Here is a 22,077-nt window from a genome sequence, read left to right as displayed (position 1 = left end):
AGGGGACTCAGCTCCTTTTGGCATCTGAGCCAATACAGAAAGCTAAGACTGTCATCCCACAGATACATTCCTCTTGATGGCTTCTCTTGGCCACCACACATGGACCAGGAGATAAGGGCAGCTACTTGCTCATCCCTATAGTCACTGCCAACCACACCATGCTTTAGTGAATGCAGGAAAGGGCTGCACACTGACCTTCAAGCGGATTTTCAGGTTTTTATCTGACAACAAGTGGATGCAGCGCTCCATCACGTCTGTGGCTATTTGGATCTGCAATGGCAGTGGGGGCTCCACGTGGGGACCGGTGTCATTCTCGTCCACTTTGGGAGGGTCTGACTGCTCCTCTGGAAAAAGACAGTATTTTTATGAGCAATGCCCAACTTAACTTGATCTCCCAACCTCAGATCAGGAACAGGACTTAGGAGGGAAAATGTCTAGAAACTGATCCTAATTTAAATCTCAAATTTAAACCATGTTAAATCTGGGTCAAGATATGAGTTAAGATATTCACCAAAGCATTAACTGTAACAGCTAAAAACGGGGGAAATACTCCATGTCTATGCAGGGAGGATGGCTTTATAAATCCTGGGACAGCCAGAGAATAACATGTTATGAAGGCCCTAAAATTTGTGTTTACCAAGGGCTTTAAAGACAAGGGAAAGTGCTTATGAAATAACATTGTGTTAAAAAGAGAAAAGCAGGATACAAAATTGCACACGTTATGAGCACTGTCATAGAAATTTTTATATAAAGTTGGAAGTACAACAAAATATGAACAGAGATGGGTCATGAGATAATAGATGAGCTTTATTTTTTCCTTTACCTCTGGTCTTCTCTAAATTTCCATGAGTAAATATTTACAGTAAAAACCTAAGAGAGCAAGGCTCTGATATGGAGCCCCTAGGCTGCACCATTCCCTGGGTGGCCTTTGGTCCTTTCCTCTTGGTTCATCCTTTGACCAAAGCGGGTATATGTCTGTCTTCGCCACCAGACATATCCTTTGATCTTCTCAACAAAAAGACTCAAGAGCTTCCTGAAAACCAGGTCAAAATCCCTACCCTGAAAAAGTTTCCTGTTTACTTATAGCCTCCAGCCTCCCCCGCCTCCGCTTCACCCATGACCAGCTGTGCTCATCTCCATTAAGCTGAGCATGGCTCCCTTAACTTTTCCCCATTTCAGTTTCCTCTACTGGAAAACAGAATCGTACAGTAGAGGCCACACCTGTCTCTAACAGATGCTGAAGAGATCAATGAAAATGCATCTGTACAACGCATGGAGTTCTTGGAGAAAGGGACCTCAGAAACACACAGTGCTTTTATTGTGGTTAAAACAAAAAACGCATGTCAAACAGCACTAAGCCAAACATTCTTCACAATGCCAAGTGTGTGGTGTGTCCTTGATGAATGATAATTATAAGGACGATAAGGCTGTGCTTTTCTTCCCAGAGTAGGCTTTGTTGTTTGAAATTCACCGACTGCAGAATGTTACTGGAGGGATGCGAATGTTTCTGTTACTGGAAGAAGGTTTGATTCATTCAGTGTATTCCTAGTGAACATCAACTAGACCCAGAAGATCCTAATCGTGAAAGAATGGATTCACTGACACTGCTAGGATTTAAAACAAGAACGGCAAATCCAAATTACGAGGGATCAAGCTGCCTCCCCTTCTTCAGGTTTGAGCGAGGGGTGCAGTTCAGGAAAAGAAGGATTGGGTTGGCTCAAGAAACAAAACTGAGAAGAAAAACTGATAGATTTCTGATTAGAAAACTCTGTCCTTGGGGAAGCCAATGACTCAACTCTGCATAAATCATTACTTGGGCCCTGTGATGCTGCCCTGTTCTTTAGTAGGAATTTGTTGCTGGCTTCAGTTCATCAGAGCCTCAGAGTAGAAATTCCAAAAAAAAAAAAAAAGAAAGAAATCTGCTTGATTCCACCCTAACAAACTATTTGGGACTCAGTTCGATTTAGGATAGTTCTGAGACCACCAAGCTCATTATAACTTGGCATTTTATAGTTGCAGAGGAGATTCTAATAATTTATTAATCCTTTTGTGACCTGAAGCTCCAGATTGGGCTTGTGAATAAAACAACAGGCCAGAGCTTCAGCTAGCCTAAACTCCCTTCTTTATCATATAAATTGGTAAGAAAAACATTGAACCTTCCTCCCACCAATAAATAAACGGACAAGCACATAAATAGACAATTTATAAGTAAAAGAAAAGAAATTGTCAGGAAAGAAGCACAGAGAAAGATGTTCAACCTTTCCACTAATCAGAGAATGCAAAGTAAAATAACAAGAACCATTTTAATTTAGCAAGAAGTAAAACTGGTGCTAGCCAATGTTGGCAAGGTTGTGGTGAAACCGGTATTAATACTGCACTGCTGAAGGGAAGGTGTAAATTGATACAACCTTTCTGGAAGGCAATTTGGCAAGCATAAAATAATGTTCATATCCTTGACCCAGAAATCCCACTTCTGGGATTTACAAAGAAATTTGCAAAAAGAAGGAAAAGGTCACATGCACAGAATCATCCGCTGTAGCTCTATTTATTAGAGTGAAAAGCTAGAAGCAACCTAAACTTCCCACAGGGAAATGGATACTTAGTAGCAGCTATTAAAATATTAATTATTAAAACTCTACAGCAACATGGAGAGCTCCTTATTATAAAACTAAATGCAAAAAGGGCATACTGCATTTAAACAGGCTGCAACCATATAAAAATAGGTTTGCAACAAAGAAGAATGGAAAAAGATTACACAAAAAGTGAGAAAGCCTACGTTAGCAAGGTGGCATTATGAGTGATTTTTTTTTTCTTCCAAACCTTCTATAATGACCTTTCATTGTTTTCACAATAATCTGCTTCAAACAGAAAAATAACGGCTGAGCCCAAATAAATTATACTTACCTTCCTCATCAAACTCTGAGACATTTCCATCTGCCACATCCTTTTCCTTGAGGTAGTTCAGCAAAAACTGTTCAATATCTTCGGCTGTGGTGATGTTCTCAAGTCTGTCCTGAAGAGTTGTTGATCTTTGGCTCAAATGACTTCCCTCCTCCCCTATACTTTGCTCTTGGAGTTGCCCAAGATCACCTGTGTCTGGGAACCACTGGGCTGTAAATAAAGTGTTAGAATGATCACCTTGGTCATTGACAATAGTCATTAATACTTATAAGGAGAATTAGAGGCCCGGTGCACGAATTCGTGCATTGGGTGGGGTCCAGCCGGCCCATCCTGATTGGGGCCGATGGGGCTGGAGGGAGGGGATGCAGGAGGTTGGCCAGTCGGCCCTGCCCCCAGGTCGAACTCTCAGTTGAGGGGACAATTTGCATATTAGCCTTTTATTATATAGGATAAGCTCTTTGCCATGGTCTAGAAATCCCCTGCATGATCCAGGCCCTACCTGTCTCTCTAACCTCATCTTCTAACCACTCCCAGTTGCTGTACCATCTTCCAATTCTCCAATGTGCCAGGTGTTTTCCTGTCTTAGGACTTTTGAATATACTGTTCTTGCTGTCTGGAATATTTCGCTCCCATGCCAACTCACTTTTCATGTTTCGATACAAATATAACTTGGCCACAAACGCCATCCCTTGACCCCCGCAATCTAACTTAGGTCCCTTCTATGTTGTCTTATGTAGCACCATGTTCTTTGCTTTCATATCAATTCATCATGATTTATAATTATATTTATTTGTGTGTACTGTTTAGTATCTGAATCTCCCATTAGACTCTATGACCCATTGATCACAACTGGAAACCCAACATGCCCAGCATAGAATGGGTACTTGAAAATATATGCTGAATGGATAAATACACTAGATTGGTGAACATGTACAAGTGACAAAATTCTGAGTACAGGAGACACCACTCATTAGCAAAAGACAGGCTCTATGGAGCCTTGAGAATGAATACAGGCTCACATCTGTATTTCTGATATAAAATGCTTCCAAAGGCTGCCATTTCTTTCTACAGCTTTTCCTTCTTCAGTGATGCTTCCATACTTCTGATGTGTCATCAGAGAATAAGCCTTAAACATCACTGAACCACTGATTTTCAAACTGTGCTCTGCATACATATCTGTGGGTCACAACAGGGAGGTCAAGAGATAGCAGGCTAACCAGGGTGGACCCAGGGTTTCTAGCCCTTCTTTAACCAGAGCAACTCAAATTTCAACCCTGGGGCTTCATTTCAAAAAGGCTCTTAATACCTACTAGTAAAGAGCGAAAGAACAACTAAGAAAAGCCTTTAGCCTGAATTTTCACTCTCCTTGTGCAGGCAGCAGGGAAGAAGTCTCCGATAACCTTTAGCACTTGCTAATCTCCTCTCCATCAAGGAGCATCTGCACAGAGCAGAGCAACAGCAGGTGGAGGTGCCAGGTCAGGCAACTGGGAGGAGCAGAGAGCAAATGCTGGAGATGAGAGCCTTCGATCTGGAGGTTCCTATATGCAGGGGCCAATCACGACATTTCTTCAATGCCTCATCCCCAGACACAAATCAGGCCCATGATGTACCCTAAGGGACTGCATTCCCAACGAGTTAGGCCCCAGCATTCACAATGCTAAGAACAGACCGGTTATGAAGATTATTTCCTCGATTTAAGTCTAGTGCCAGACATTAAAAAGTCTTTGCTCACAAATGGCTTTTCAACATATGAAATGAAACTCAACCTCACTCTTAATGCAAATTGAACTATAATAAGGTGCTATTTTTCTCCTATTAGATTAGCAAAGATCAAAAAGCTGGGTAATATATAGTGTGGGTGAGGGCGTGGCAAAATTGGCACTCATACATCGCTGATGGGAGTTTAAATTGGCAGGAACTCTTTGGAGAGCAATTTGATACTCTATTCAAAATTTAAATGTAATACTCTAAGCCAGCATTTGTCTTAGGAAGCTTACCCTACTGATATACTTACCCGTGTTCAAAAATGACCTATGAAGATATTCATTGCAGCATTTTTTTGTGGTGGCAAAAGATTGGAAACAATCAAAATGTACACCAGGAAAGAATGCTTAAATAATGGTGCAGCCATACAATGGAATATTATGCAACCGTCAAAACAATGTGGCAGCTCTGCAGGTACAGATGTGGCAAATCTCCAAGTGCTGAGGCATGTGACATGGATGCTTTCACAGCCTTGTTTTGTTATGAATAAATAATCAGCCAACCAATAGTTGGTGCTTAGGAGTAGTTTAACTGATGATGGCTCTTGCCCTCCCTGTGGTACCTAATGCTTTTTAGTTGATGCTTATGAAACACTGTGTTTATGGTAACTCAGTTTCCTAAAAAATGTCCTTGTTTCTTTTAGGACCTTTTGGAAGTTCCTTGCGACCACACTTCCAGTCTCATCTTAAAAGAGTGCCCCTCAGTTAGACAACTGGATGACAACACAGAAATGCCAGCATCTAGTGCTACTCTGATATGTGTGTGACTGATCAATTCCACCTCAGTACTGCTTACTGTTCAGAATGCAAGTGTACTCTGGGTTATCTCAAAAGTTTCAGAAAAGCTAGCCCCAAATGTGCTTCTTTTCCTAAGATGCTCTCAAGTCAACCTTACCTACACTGATTTTCCTCTCTGCAATGGAGACCCCCTCCTCCTCTAGTTCAATTAAAAAAAAATTGCTATACAGAATTCCTCCCTGAGATGACCAAAGACATTAGTACTCCAAGGCAATTCCATTTTCAAGGTCCAAATTGAGATAGCTCCTGAGAGGATAGATTTAATAGGTCTTTTCTTAATATATTTTTTAAATCTCAAATTAATATGTAGTAGAGTTCCCCAAAGTACTAACGGGTGAAGTCTGAAGTGTGTTTGGACCATGGAAGTCAGCCACAGTCTAAAATGTACAAGCAGTTGGCTAGTCTTCGTAGTTTCCAGGAGGGCAGGGACTAGGTTCTTCTTGGTCACTACTGACAGCCCAGGGACTAGTCCAGTACACAGGCTTTCGAGTGGATGCGAAATAAAATCTTAACTCCTTCCCTTGGTCCACAAGGCCCTACAGGATTTGTCCTTGCCCACCTTTCTAATTTCACCTTGTCTCAGTCTCCCCACCATGACCTCTTCTAGTCTCCAAAGATTCCAAACCCTTTCTTCTTTCCAGGCCTTTCCACCTGCTGTTCCCTTTGCCTGAATATTCTTAAAAACCATAAAAAACATGTACTGGTGGGTCCTTCTCAGTCTTCAGGTCTCAGCTTTAGTGTCACTTCCTCAGAGAGGCCCTCTTTGAACACGTACTTTTATCCAAAGAGCATATATCTACGTAAAGTAGCCCGTCCCTGTTTCTCTCTTGTATTAAGTTGTCTGTTTCTTCACAGGGCTTATAAGATTTTTAAACGAGTTTAGTGATTTGTTTACTTGTTTATCATCTCTCCTGAAGCAGGAGGAAAGCTCCACGAGTTTATTCATCTTGTTCACTGCTGTATCCTGATTACTTAGCACAGTGCCTGACATATGGCAGGCATTCCTTATTGAATGAATGAATAAAAGAACATTTACACTACATATGAATGTTCATGAATGAATGAATGAACATTGGAAATGGTATTAGCTGTAGGCCAGAGGACTGTCCTTATTTCTCTCACCTTCTGGGAGAAACTTTCTTACATGGTCTTGGCTTTCTCAGCTGATGAGGTCAGTGACCTTTCCATCTACTTTGGAGGCTATTAACAGTACTGAATTAAGCACTGGAGCCATGCTCTTTGGATAAAAGGGACTCAGGTATATGGCTCATTTTTAAAAAAATTTGTTTCTCATTCAAAGATGGACTATTCAGTTGAGGGATTCTTTTTTTCGTATAATCCAAACACTTTACCATTTTAATGATGGCTAACACCTCTGGTAGACAACCAACAGGATCAAAGGGAAGGAGAGAATCTCAAACCACCTCGTACAATTAAAATGTCAAAAGAAAGTTTCTAGACCTCCTCTGTCCAATATGGCAGTCACTAGCTACATGTGGCTATTGCATAGATACTGCTCATTCTTAAGTATTGCTAGGAGCAGCTTGGTATATTGAAAAGAAAAAAAAAATCACAAATCCTGACTTTTCTCATTATTAACTGTGTGACCCTGGCTAAGTAGGATCTCACTGAGCCTTAGCTCTTATCTGCAAAACAAAAATAATATTTACATTTAGTCTGCAGGGTTCATGTCCCCGGCACAGAGCAGGAGCTCAATAGAAGGTAGAGATTATTAAAAGTATGTGACCATAACATGTGAAACTGGGCAAATTCAAATAATACTCAAATAATGTCCTCCACAGCATAACCACAAAGAAAACAATAAGATTAAGCAAATAAGGATTCCAGTCCCCCCCTCCCCACCCAAAAAAAAAACAACAGCATTAAAAAGGGCTCTCGCCCTGACCAGTTTGGCTCAGTAGATAGAGCGTCAGCCTGCGGACTGAAGGGTCCCAGGTTCGATTCTGGTTAAGGGCACCAAAAAAAAAAAAGCGGGGGGCAGGGGGGCTCTCAATGTACCTAATGCTGCCAGCAAGGCGTGCAGAACACTGACAAAGGACGTAGCCCTCTTATCATAAAATTGGTCCAGGGTGGCCAAGACATCTTGAACCACATCTGCCACCAAAGGAAGCAGGCTAGCATCAGAGTTCCTCAGCATGACTTCCAAGACTTTTGGGGTATGGGGGTGCAGAGACAGATGGCGCAGATTCAAAGAGATCCCATTCACCAAATAGTCTGAATTTTGGTTGATCAGTTGCTGTAGGGAGTCGTAGCCACAAGCATGGCAAATGTCCATCATGGCACTGGTAGCGGCCTGGCTAATGAGCAGGGTTTGGTCTCCAGCCTTCTCCAGGACTGGATAGAGGGCTGACATCAAGAGCAAACGGAAGTCTGTTCCTAGTGCATATGCAAAGTGGCCGATCCCTTCCAACTGGATGCATATTTGCCAGATGTTGCTGTTCATGGAGCAGATAGTGGGACTTGGCTTTGAGAAGGCTGGAAAAGATGTAACTTGGCAGGTGTGTGCACCAGATGTGATGGCCTGGAGGCCGGACTGCTTCATAGTTAGCTCCTCTCCCATTTCTTCAGCTTCAATACAAGTGGCCAAATACCAGTTTTCTTGGCTCGTGTATTCTTCAAGGAGAGATGTCACGATCTCTCTCAGTTCCTCTGGGCTTGTTTTAATATGTTTTTCATGAAGATTTTCCACTTCCAGCCCAGCAGCCCCTGCAACCAGTTCATTAAGGATCATGGCAGCTTGCTTTCGGTAAACCACGGACTCATGGTACAGGTCCATAAAGTGATCCACAAGCAAATGGAGGTTCCCATAAAAACCAAGAAGCTGACAGACCTGCTGCAAGAGCAGGAAAATCCTCTCATCAGTAAAGAAGCGGAAGTATCTCCTCTGAATCTGACTCCACGGCCGTGTGGCTGTCTTGGGAGAAGCACTCAGGTGGTCAGAATTCCAACGCCGCTCTTCAACAATTTTAATGTCAGCTACGTCTAATTCTAGAACTTGGATAAGCGCTTTGGAAAGGCGCTGGAGGTGGGCCACAGAGTTGAGGACAAAGTTCACTTTGGGGCCCAAGAGTTTCAGATAACCGAGTAGTAAGGAGAGAGTAGAGAATTTGCCCTGATCATCTTGGGAGTTCATTAGGCGGGGAAGAGAGGTGGCAAGGGAATGTAGGTTTTCTGACAAGATGTCAGCAAAGGCTCTGCTGCCCACCACTACTTTCTGATCTGCAAAATGTCTCAGAACTTTATTGCACTGGGCTTGGACTTCAGGACTCTCATCATTTAATAGACCCACCAAAGCCTTCAGAAGGGGTCCAGCCGATTCGACCAGTGACTGACTACACTTTCGAAGAAGGGCCTCAACAAGTTCTATCAGCTCCAGCCTCACCTTCCAGTGTGGGTGAACTGAAGCACACTCAATTATCTTCTTAATAAGGATAGTCAACTTGTCGCCAGTATTTTTTATCCAATCGGCTTCCCTGTGAACCATCAGCTTTGCTACTCTGTGCTCCACCATAGGCCTTGCTTGGACCTCTGAGGTTCTTCTGAGCTGTTCGTCAGCCATGATAAAGCCCACTGTCTTGTAAAAGATCTTTAGGGAAGATACGACAATGCTGTGCCCTTGTTTAAAGTCTCCTGTGATAACCCTGGTCAGTGCCGTTGAGATTCCAGGTAAAAAGGAAGCAAACAAGTCTCCCAGCTGCTTTTGCTCAAGCTCATCCAAGGACCTCGGATGGTCATCACAATCACACTGCAAGAGTAGAACCTGCAAACATTTTAAGGCAGCGATTTTAATTTGCTTTGACTTCTCCTGTTCTGCTAGGCCTAAGAGCAAAGATACAGCAAATCCTAAACGAGGCAGAATGGAGGGCTCATAAAAAGTCAGAATGATGTCCCCATAGGCCGAGTGCATTAATGTGCTGAGGCCCTGGATCACAGCCAATTTCAACTCCTCTGACACAGCGGCGGGTTTTTGGGAGCTGGGGGAATATAGACAAGTGGAGAGCTCTGAAAAGAGTTCCTGGAGAAGGTCCTGTTCCTTCACACATGTTGAGGAGAGGACAAATGTGAGGCACTCCACCACACTTTGGATCAAGCGCTCCCTTTTGGGACCTGGGGTCTTCAGGGTAAACCGCAAAGGGAAGAGGATGTACTGCTGAAGCTCCTGGAGGGCCGAGTCACTCACAGTCCGTAACTGTGCCTGCAGCTGCTCCACGTGCTCCACTGTCTGGGTCTTTGTCAGCTGAACACAGATGGGACGTAAGATGCCAAAGGCCTCCTCAGGAGTATCAAAAACTGCCATTGTGCACTTTCTCTCACAGAGGAAGCATCCTGCAGGCTGGAGGAAGGAAGCAAATACAAAGTAAGCTTGCATTCATTCACTCAGCAGACATGTAGGGGAGTCTATTAGTATGTGCCAGTCGCTACACAAGGCACTAGGGGAACAATGGAACTGAAGAGACGATTCCTATTTTTAGGGAGCCCCCAGTCTAGTGAGGGAAGTAGATGGACAGTTACAACACAGTCTGTTAAGAATTAGGATAGGCCTATGCTTACAGCCCTAAGTGAATGTGGAAGACCCATGTGTCATAACCCTGGGGAAGTCAGGATGGGATTCACAGGAAGATGCTTGAGCCAAGAGTTGAGGAAGGAATGAAAAAAAAAAAAATCTGTGGGCTAGTCTAAGGAGTTTGGATTTTAACCTGTCATCATAATGGAGAACCACTGAAAGTTTGTGTGTGTGTCTAACTTGAGGCATAACATACACAGAGTACAATACGCTAGTCTTAATGTACAGCTCAGTGAATGTTTATGTATGTAGAGACCCATGTAACCACTACCCAAAACAAGATATAGACTATTTCCAGCACCCCGGAAAGCTCCCATTTCCCATTTCCCCTGCCCAGAGCTACCACTATTCTGACTTCTATCACTATGGATTAGTTTTGCCTATTCTTGTCACAGCGAGGTTTTAAGGAGGGGGTGATATGATCAACTTCATGCAGTGAAAAGATGCCCTGGCAGCCAGCAGTAATATGGGAGAAGAATCAGAACTAGGTGAGACTGAACGCAAAAGCAAAACGAAAGAGTGGCCAGAGAAAAGGAAAAACTGGGAGTGCACATGATCACAGAAATCATGGGAGAAAGAGATTCAAGCAGGATGGAAAGATGGACGGCAGGCAGGCAGGCAATGAAAGGAGACAGGTTTAAGAGTAAGCGGAGGGAGCTGAGCAACTTAATATGAGAGTCTCTTTTCTCTGTGAGGAGAAATTCAAAGTCATGGGCTGACAGTGAACGAGAAGGAGGGTAAGCAGAGGGCTTGAGGAGAGAAATAAAAGTCTCAAATATTCCCTTTGGGGAAGCAGAGCATGCTGGGAAGACATAAAAGTGTGGCCTAAGGGTACTGAGCTGAAACTGGAGACCATAAATGCGTAGAACTGTAAAATGCTGGCATTGGACGAAAGCTTAGAGACCATCTAGTCTGGTGGTGTCTCTCTCACTCTTTATTTACTTACATATTTTTTGGCTCTACTTGCTGGGAGGTTCTGAACAGATGATGACAAGAAAGTGTCTCTGCTGCCTCTCCCCATCTCCAATCCTGTGAACTCTATTGAGCCCCAGTGACTAGGACTGACAGGCAAGTGATGCTTAGTGGCTGTGGGCAAGACCTGCTCAGCCCAGAGAGCTGGTGCTGAACTGTCCCCCTGGGTCAGGAGAGGGCTCCAAGGCAACAATCAGGCTTTAATACCCTGGAGAGAGCATGGTCCACAGAGCTCCATGGACCCCTGCGAGGAAGGGCGATGTTGGTCTCTGTGAGGCTTCTTGGGAGTATATCTTCTGGTCTCTGTGATCCCCCAAGAAGCCAGTGGAGGGAAGAAGCTGATATATTCCCTATCCCAGGCTAGGAAAATGCCAGATGTGGATGCCAGAAAGCTTGGCCAGGGACTACAGACATCTCATTGGCACCGGCTCACAGACTGATGACCCAGAGCTGCTCTGCCATTCCCTGCCTGAAACATGGGTAGTTGAAACAGTAGAAGAAAAGGAAGATAACCACTTAATGGGACCTAGCTGTCAGAAGTAGGAAAAGGAAATAATAGCACCCTGAGGTGGTGAATCTCAGATTAACTGAACCACTAAAGGAGACAGACAAAAATTTGAAAAATAATAAGACCAAAAAGGAAGTTCAATTACAAGACAAAAGATATTTCTTAGAGTTTCCAAAACATGATTTTACACACTTACACACACACACCGCAATTGATGTGGGAAATAAAAAAGATGACTAATTGCTGAGACCCAATTAGTGGCCAGGAAGATCAAGCAGTTATCTTAAAACTCTGAGCAGAAATACATAGAGATGAAAATTGTGAGACCTAGAGAACAGATCTGGGAGAACTAACATGTAAATAGCTGGGGATTCTGGAAGGGAACAAAGGAACAGATGGAGGAGCTAAAACAAATAAATAATAGAAACATTTCTCTGAGCTACAAAAAAAAAAAAAAAGATTTATATGGAGACGGAAAAGACGGAAGGATACACACCTAGTCACATTCTGGTAAAATTACTGTACACTAAAAAATAAAGAGAAAATAATATATGCTTTCAGGAGGAAACAACAAATAGCGCGGGCTTTGAATTTCTCATTTACATCAATGGATACTAGAAGACAGTAGAACTGCAAATGAAGGATTGTGCCCCTCCCTCACCCCCATAAACAGGCAAGATATTCACCAGGGAAGGTGAGAGAACAATATGTAAGGCTTGAGAGAGGATTATCACCTGTATACCGACAGAGGAAGAGACCTAAAATGGGAAGATGAATGAGAAAGGGAATATTGCTCAAAAACTTTTTTTCTTTTGGCATGGCAAACTTTCTTCAAATAAAATGTTTAAATGGAAGCTCAGCATGTAAAACAGATAAAATCAGAGGGTCTAGTTAAAGCAGGGTGAAGGCAATGGCCTGGGCTCTGCATCGCTCCTATTCATCTCAGGAGTTTCAAGAAGATAACCTTGGGTGCCCTGAATTATGTTCTTGGATTATATGACAAAAACTGTAAAAGAGCTACTGGAGTGGGAACACACAATATGTTTAAAACTACTTATCTGCTCTTTCTCCTGTATTCTCTCTTTTTAAAAAAATATTTTATTGATTTTTTACAGAGAGGAAGGGAGAGAGATAGAGTTAGAAACATCGATGAGAGAGAGAAACATCGATCAGCTGCCTCCTGCACATCTCCCACTGGGGATGTGCCCGCAACCCAGGTACATGCCCTTGACCGGAATCAAACCTGGGACCCTTCAGTCCACAGGCCGATGCTCTATCCACTGAGCCAAACCGGCTTCGGCTCCTGTATTCTCTTTATGATTGATGGTCCTCACCTGAGCTAGAAACCTTAGGCTTTCTGCTTTCTTAATTCCACTATTCCCTTAAGTTTTATCAATTCTACCCCTTCAACATCATTCAAATCTGTTGATGATCATCATTTATTTAATGTTGGACTGACCATAGTGGTTTCCTCTCTGGCTCCCTGCCTTGTGTGCCTGTCCTTCTTGAGCCCACATTTCATGATGACATGTAAGTAATCATTCTAAACAAAAATCTGATCACCTTTCTCCATGCTCAAAATTCTTCAACTGCTCTTCGTAGCCTGCCAAAAGTAAAAACACTTATTTACCATGGCACACAGGTCCCTACCTATCTCACTGACTCCATCTCTATTGCTTCACCCATTAAATTTGAAACTGTAACCATGTAAAATTATAAAACTTGCAATTTCCCACACATTTACCTCCTTTGTTCTTACACTGTAAGCACCGTTATTATAGTATAGCACAGGGGTCCTCAAACTACGGCCCCCGGGCCACATGCAAATACAAATATTGTATTTGTGCCTGTTTTGTTTTTTTACTTCAAAATAAGATATGTGCAGTGTGCATAGGAATTTGTTCATAGTTTTTTTTTAAACTATAGTCTGGCCCTCCAACGGTCTGAGGGACAGTGAACTGACCCCTGTTTAAAAAGTTTGAGGACCCCTGGTATAGCATGCTGTATTATTCTCTATATGTCTGTTTTACCTACTTTAGACTGGACAAACCTATACCTACAGCCTAGAAGGAAATCTGGCACCTGACAAGCACTCAAGAACAACTGTACATATTCTGCACTCAAACAGGAGATATTAGGGTGTGGCCGACCAATATTCCTGCTGACAACTAGAAAAAATGCCAGATAAATTCCAAAAATCATTTCTTAAAGCATCAAATAGTTGTGGAAGCAACATGATAGACTAATACTCTAATTGAGGGAAATGTTGAGAGTGAGTCAATAATCAGGAGCTACTTCCCCCCGCCCCCCTCCCCCCATGGTGCATTTGTTGATCCTGGACATGAGCTCAGGATTATGGCGTGGCTCAGTGGAGGGACAAATCTGCAGTCTTCAGGGATCTCAAAATATATGACTTCTGGGGGAAGGCTGGGGGAGAAATGACTGAGAAACGTTAAAACAAATGAAAGAGATCAACCCACAGATTCAAGAAGCTCAGCAAAACTCAAGTTGATAATACAATGAGAAAGAAATGCACATAACTCCCTCACAGTCAAAATGCTGAAAACCAAAAATAAAGAGAAAACTCTTAAAAGTAATGGAGCAATAAATCAACAGACAACTTCTCAACAGAAATAATAAAATCCAAAAGACAATAGAATGACATCTTTAAAGTGCTGAAATAACTACAAAACTTGAGTTTTATATCCTATAAAACATTGTTCAAAACTGAAAAAGATGTTTTAGACAAAAACGTAGTGAATTCTTGCTATCAGGTCCACACTAAAGGAAAAGTTAAGGGAGAAAATGAGCCTAAAGAGAAATATGGATATGTAGGAGGGAATGAAGAACAATATAATAGATCAATATAAAAGAATATTTACTGTATGAAACAGTAATTATTATGTCTTTTGTAATATATCTATATATATAAAAGCCTAAGTGACCTGCCAACTGTCTGGTAGCTATGATGTGCACTGACCACCAAGGGGCAGATGCTTAACGCAGGAGCTGCCAAGTGACAGCAACTTTGCAGAGTGCCCTCTCACACTCCAGGACTCCTTGGGGGGATGTCAGACTGCCGGTTTTGGCCCAATCCCCACAGGCCAGGCCAAGGGACCCCACTGGTGCATGAATCTGAGCACTGGGACACTAGTATGTGTGTGTGTGTGTGTGTGTGTGTGTGTGTATAATCTCCCCCAAATGCAAGACAATAATGCATAATGCACAAAAGGGGTATGGGGAGTATATAAGAAATTAAGCCTATTAAGAATCTAGCAGTATCAGGAAGTGGTAAAATAATTTGTATTAGACTATAACGTGTCAGAAATGCACGATAAAATCTGTAGAATAAGCTCCAAAAAAAAACCCTGTAAAATATATGCCTAGCAACTTCAGAGATCAGTAAAAATGAGTTAAACAAATATTATTAATTTATCCCCACCAAAAAGGGTAAAAAAAAACCCACCAAAAAACCAAACAGAAGCAAAACTAGTGGGTCAAACAGAAAACAAGTAGTAAGATGGTAGGCAGGAACTCTAACGAAACAGTGATATTAATTCAATTTCTCCACAGAGGCACTACTGACATTTGGGGATGGGTAATTATTTGTTGGTGGAGGGTTGTCCTGTCCATTGGCCTCTGTCCCTCCAGGTGCAACATCAAAAAATGTCTCCAGACACTGCCAAATGTCCAATGGAGGGCAAAAGTCACCCCGGATGAGAATCACTGCTGTAGAGCAAGCATGTCAAACTCAAAGGCTAACACAGGCCAAATAAACAAGGTTTAAGTTTATGTGGGCCGCAAAAAAAACAAAAGCTTCAATTTTCATAGAAACGTAGGTTTATTTCGATAGAGACATGCTGAATACAAAGGGCTGAAATAAATGAGTAATTGTTAACATAAAATAATAGAACATTTTAATAAAATTTAATATTTTTTCTTGAACATTAACTTACCAGATACTGAATAACTGCACAAATTAATAAGCGCAAAGCAAATAAACCTATTTTTCTTGTTCTCCAGAAAGAGAAATATTTCCTGTTGCACACACCAAACAAGTCAGAACAAGACTAATGACGTGGCAATAGGCTGCTAAAATATTTGCTGCTAGTATTAGTGGAGAGAAATTAGTGATGCACCTGTACGTAAGGTAAATGAATGCAACAGAATTATAGTAATCAGTCATTAGCGAACGTTGTAGTTCATTATTAACAATTATGCATAACAGGATATTGTAAAAATTAAGCCACGAAATTTTTATTAAAACGTTTCTTACATACTATTATATATTGCCTAGGCCGCAAAAATATTCATTGTGGGCCACATATGGCCTGCGGGCTGCGAGTTAGACATGCTTGGTGTAGAGTCAACATAACTCCAATCAAAACCCCAGCAGGATTTTTGTACAAAATAACTAGATGATTCTCAAATTTATATGGGAATGCAAAGCATCTAAAATAGCAATGGCAATCTTGAAAAAAAGAAAGAATTAAATTGGTAAGCTGTGGTAGTGTAAGTTCTGATACCATCTGATTTCAAGATTTACTGTAAAGGTATACAATAATTAAAGACAGTACAGTGTGTTATTGGCATAAAGAAAGACAAACAGATTAGTTGAATAGAAAAGGGTCCAGAAATAGCCCCCAAATATAAACTAGAGTCCATATATTCACATACCTGATGCAGGTGATACTAAAATGAACTGGGGGAAAATAATGGTCTTTTAAATTAAAGGTGCTGTGTCACTTGGCTGTCCACATGAAAAAATATATTATGTCTTGATTTCATCTCACACCAAATTTAAATGTAAAATATAAAACAATAAAGCTTTCCAAAGAAAACAGAAAAAATATCTTTGTGATCTTGGAGTGGGCAAAGATTTTTTAAACAGGATACAGAAAAGTGCTGACCCTTAAAAAAAAAAGGATAAATTTGACTACATTAAAATTAAGAACTTGTGTTCATCAAAAGACACCAAGAGAGGGAAAAGACCCATACAGAGAGGCAAGATATTTCCTAGATTTCTGACAAAATATTCATATTTATAATATATTTTTATATTTATAATATAAAATATTTTTTCTAAATATATATTTAAAAAATAAATCATTAAGAAAAAGGGCATCCAGTGCTTTCTTCCCCTTCTCTTAAAAACCTCCCCACCACCCCCAACACACACACACACACACCAAAAACCAAACAAAAAAAGAAAGAAGAAAAAGACAGTCCAACATGGAAAAGGACTTGAACCAACATATCACAAAAGAGGATATTCAAAATGGCAAATAAACATATGAAAAGACATTCGACATCATCAGTTGGGAAAACACAATTTAAAACCACAATAAAATACCATTATATACCTGCCAGAAGGGCTAAGCAAGAAAAAAAAAGGGGGGGGGGTGGATAAAAAGAAAAAACACCCAGAACTCTCATTCAGTACTGGTAGGAGTGTATCTGTTCTTCTAAAGGAACATATGTATGCTCTATGATCTAGTAATTCCAGTTATTCACACGTACCCAACAGAAATGCATGCATACATGTATCAAAAGATATGTTCTGGAATACACTACCCACAACTACCCAAATGCTAATCTATGATGGATAAATTGTGGATGTAGTAGATAAATGGATAAATTGTGGTATATTTTCTCAATGGAACACTATACAGATGAAGATTTACCACAACTGAAAATCTTCAAAAGAACGGATTACAGGCTCGGAAATATATAAAAGAGATTTCTGTGAGGAAGACAGTATAACAAATTGCTACTTTGACATGACTATAAAAGGCAATCATATACCTTTATGGGATGGCCATGAAATCACACTTGTGTGACAATATGTCAATTACAGAAGGTATTGTTTAGAGATTTAAAGCCTTAGGAGTCCTAGACTCTATTCCTATAAAATACAGCTCTGATTATTCAAAGTGGTACTGCAAAGTTTGATGCTGATATAACTGACAGCAACAGGGGCATTCTGGCCCAGAAAGTGATCGTGAGATGCAGCATTCAGAATAAACTGATTCTCCAGGAGAGCAGAGAAAACAAACCAGAATTCAACTGTGACAGAAGAAACAAAGCCTGAATACACAGTTCTTGATTGCTGGTGGCCATCGAAACCTTTCCTAGTTTAGTGTTCTACTGTGGTCGTGGAAAGTAGTCCCAGGAGAGGTGAGGGAGTCATAGAGCATGAGTGAAACCATTCCCCCTGGCGGCCTTATCCCCTCCTCCCCTCTTTCTGTCTCTTCACAGGGATTAAGGTCCCTGAGCCATGGTGCTGGTGGGGAAGACAAATGGGGCAATCTGTACAGATTGCTATCTTTACAGGCACTTAGAGGATAGGATGGTAGATCACAAGATACTTATTATATCATACAATCAAGACGTGAAAAAGGGAGGGAAAAAAAGAATTTGGACAAGAGAATCTGTGTTGGGGTTGGGAGACTAAACACTCAGGGCTGTATGGGAAGACTGCTCAAGGTAAAATACCTGTCAGAAGCAAAGGCCAGAAGGAAGGAAAGTCCTAGCACCTAATAAGCCAAAGAGACAAACAGAGGTGCCATCATGACAAGTGAGCCACAACTCACCCGGGAGTGACGGCTGATCACTTTCGAATTGTGAATTCTGAGCAAAACCTTCTCAGATCACCCTTATTTAAAACGGCAACCTATCCTCACTCCTCCCCACCCTGACACTTCCTATCTCCTTTCCTTGCCTTTAAAATTTTCTCCATAGCACTTAATACCATCCGTCAAAACAGATGATCTACCAATTTATTTATTGTCTCTCGTCCCTCACTAGAATACAAGGCTCTATGAAAGCAGTGATGTTTGACAGGTCTGTTTATTGCTTCTGGCACATAGCAGGTATTCAGTAAATGCTTGTTGAACCAATAGCCATAGTTTAAGGTCTGGTTCTCTCATTGGTAGAGCTTTAATATCAGCTATGTCTGAACCAGATTCTGGGTAAAAATATTCTGCACTCTTTTTCTGCTGGATTGAGTTATTCCCATAGTTGATCTGATCCACTATGGGAAGATCTTACTAGGTGCATTCTCAGAGGGGCAATAGCTCTAGATTTTGGCTATACCCAGCCCACTTCTAGGCTGTCTCCAGGACAGGGAGGGAATGAGTATAAGAAAACGAATCTGATGATCTGGGTTCTAGTCCTCACTCTTTTAGTGCCTGGCTGTGTGATTTTTATCAATTTCAGTTTCTCCATCTTAAAATAAACTTGGTGGAGAAGTTGATCTCCAAAACTTCTAGCTTTGATTAACTAGCATATGGATGGGAAGGCTGGGTTTAGATCTCAGAGACAGGAGTTCAGATATGAGAATCTCCAATATAAGTTCTTGAGTAGAAGGAAGAAAATTAATACTTGTTGAAAACACCCACCATATGCCATGCAATGTACATAAAATCTTATGTATTTTTTACACACGTAATTTTTTTGTATGTAAATTCCTCATCCACAAGTTGAGTAACACAAGACTCAGGGAGGCTAAGTGATGCCCATAAGCACACAGTAAGCAGTGTCAGACCTGGAATTCAATTCAAGCCTGTGTGATGCCAAAGGCTGTGTGCACTCTTTCCACAATACCAGAAGTTCCCACTCCAACTGCTTATCAGAATCAAGGGGGAACAACGTACAGATTCCCGGGCCTTACACCAGATCTCCTGAATCAGAATCTATACTGGGGCTGAGGGTGAGGGTGGTGGTGGTGGCTGGCAAGTATGTTTGGGAATCTATTTTAAAAGTTCAGGTCAATCTGATGATTAACCAGGTGTGTGAAGTCTGCACTGTATACATTCTACACATACTGGGTGTCTTCAAAGAACAGGAGTCAAGTGATGAAAGAGGTACTTGTGCAATAATCCATCTGGCAGTAGTGCTCATTGTACACTGGAGGACTACTGCCTTGGGTTAAAATGATTGGCTTATTTGTGTGCCTCTCCAACAGGATGGTATGCTTTTTTAGTGTTGCAGCTTTACTGTGGGTTTCCCAGCATCTGGTGTAATGCCTGCCAAGCAGTTCTGACTCACTGTTTGTTTAATAAATGAGCAAAAGCTAGATAAACATTAAATCTCCAGCATACCCTGAAGTTTTGTAGCTTCCTACCCATCCTTCCTTCTGCCTAGAAATATTTCCTTAGCATACACTACATGCTATACACTGTGCTAAGCTCTTGAAGAGGGAACGAAGACACAAAGTTAACTGGAGGGTCTAGCCCTGCCATGGGGGAGGGGATGTACTGCAGAACATTAAGTACATGCCTGGCTGATGCGGCGGCTCATTGGTTGAGCAGAGACCTATGAATCAGGAGGTCATGGTTCGATTCCCAGCCAGGGCACAGGCCCAGGTTGTGGGCTCGATCCCCAGTGAGGGGTGTGCAGGAGGCAGCTGATTGATGATGTTTCTCTTTCATTGATGTTTCTGTCTGTCTCTCCCTTCCTTTCTCTCTAAAAATCAATAAAAACATATTTAAAAAATAACAACCATAAGTACACAAAACAGAAGGTGGAAGAGGGGAATCAAGGAGCCTTCCTATAAATACTTCCACAAATTACTCCAGACTCACTTAGTACTTTGTTTATAGATGTTCTCTACAGAACACCTGTGAAACAGTGCCCCGTGTTAGACTAATAATATGTGTGAAGCAAAAACGGGTAAGACTGAAAGTATAGGTGATCACAAGTATAGGTGATGACTTCAACTTTCTTCTCTCAACAATGAGACAGAAAATCAACAAGGATAACAACTCAATACTATCAACATTTACGGGATACTTCAACCCACAACAGCAGAATATTATTTTCAAGTGCCCACAGAACATATATCAAGATAGATCATATTCTGGACCATAAAACATACCTCAACAAATTTAAAAGAATTAAAATCATACCGAGTATGTTCTCTAACCATGATGGAATCAAATGAGAAATCACTACCAGGGAGATAACAGGAAAATGTCTAAACACTTGGAAACAAAACAATACATGTCTAAATAATCCATGAATCAAAAAGGAAATCTCAAGGAAATAAAAACAACAATATAGAAACCAATGACAATGAAAATACAACATATCAAAATTTGTGGGGCACAACTATACCCAGGGGGAGAGGGAAATTTATAGTACTAAATACATATATTATAAAAGGGGAGGGGTCTCAAATCAATTATCTAAACTTTCACCTCAAGAACCTGGAAGAAAACAAGCAAGATAAAACCAAAGCAAGCAAAAGAAAGTGATAAAAATCAAAACAGAAATCAATGAAATTGAAAACAGAAAATAATAGATGAAAACTCAATGATATGAGGAACAGCATCGCCACAAGCAGCCCACTCCCATTCAAGGAGCAGTAGCCGCCCGAGCAGCCTCCCCCAGTCTGAGGAGCAGCAGCCACACAAGCAGACTACCCACGTCTGAGGAGCAGCAGCCCTGCGCAAGTCCACAGTGGTCCGAGGAGCAGCAGACACACGCAGCCTGCACCTGTCCGACGAGCAGCAGCTGGGTGAGCGGCCTGCCCCCATCTGAGGAGCAGCAGACACACGTGCAGCTCGCTCCCACCCGAAGAGAAGCAGCCACGCAAGCAGCCATCCCCCATCCAAGGAGCAGCAGCCATGCGAGCAGACAGCCCTTGTACGAGGAGCAGCAGCTGCATGAACAGATAGACCGACCACATCTGAGGAGCAGCAGCCCTGCGCAGCCCACACTGATCCAAGGAGGGGAGCAGCAGCCACGCAAGAAGCCCGTCCTCCATCTGAGGAGCAGCAGCTGCACAAGCAGCCCACACCCATAAAAGGAGCAGTAGCCCTTTAAGCAACCTGCCCCTGTCCAAAAAGCGGCAGCCTCACGAGCAGCCCGCCCCATCTGAGGAACAGCAGCAGCGTGCATCCAGCCCGATCCAAGGAGCAGCAGCCACATGAGCAGTCCGCGCCCAACCGAGGAGCAGAAGCCACGTGAACAGCCTGCACCTCTCCAAGGAGCAGCAGCCGCGCTCAGCCCGCCCCACCTGAAGAGCAGCAGCCTCATGATCAGCCCACCCCTGTCCAAGGAACAGCAGTGGGGTGAGCAGCCTCACCTACCAGCCAGGGGAGACAACACTGCTGCGAACAGCACCCACCAGAGGAGCCATTGCCGACTGAGGAGCAGCCACTACTGCGACCACTTGAGGGGAAACTGCAGCCCGAGGAATGACTACCACCCAAGGAGCAGCCGCTGCATGACTCGACATCTAGATGAGTTGGTGAGACCAAAACCCGAGGAATGACTACCACCCAAGGAGCAGCCGCTGCACGACTCGACATCTAGATGAGTTGGTGAGACCAAAAATGGGTAGACAAAAAAACCCCCAAAGGAAAGAAAAGGATGAATCGCCAGAAAAGCAGCTAAGTGAAACAGAGGCACGCATTATGTCAGAAAAAGAATTCAGAATAAGGGTCCTAGAGTGTATAAACTGGATGGAGGAAAAAATCAACAACTTGTGCAAGAATCAAGAAGAAATGGATGAAAAAAATCAATAACTTATGTAAGAATCAAGA

At 42.1% G+C, this 22,077-nt stretch overlaps 1 protein-coding gene across 2 annotated transcripts in view; it reads right to left on the bottom strand.

Moving 5' to 3' along the window:
* TTI1 (TELO2 interacting protein 1) overlaps positions 1 to 22,077 on the bottom strand; it is a 51,511-nt gene that overhangs the window by 17,947 nt on the left and 11,487 nt on the right. For both annotated transcript variants that reach the window (XM_005858252.2, XM_014528959.1), the window contains exons 2-4: positions 7,482 to 9,816; positions 2,905 to 3,111; positions 196 to 344 (exon numbers count right to left, since the gene is read on the bottom strand). In XM_005858252.2, coding sequence (XP_005858314.1) covers positions 196 to 344; positions 2,905 to 3,111; positions 7,482 to 9,780 — 2,655 coding nt within the window. In that variant the 5' untranslated portion in view covers positions 9,781 to 9,816. The remainder of the gene's footprint in view (positions 1 to 195; positions 345 to 2,904; positions 3,112 to 7,481; positions 9,817 to 22,077) is intronic.

This window comes from Myotis brandtii, unplaced genomic scaffold (genome assembly GCF_000412655.1).
Source record: "Myotis brandtii unplaced genomic scaffold, ASM41265v1 scaffold1163, whole genome shotgun sequence".
In the NCBI taxonomy this organism is placed as follows: domain Eukaryota; kingdom Metazoa; phylum Chordata; class Mammalia; order Chiroptera; family Vespertilionidae; genus Myotis; species Myotis brandtii.
This window is presented reverse-complemented; position numbering and strand designations above follow the sequence as displayed.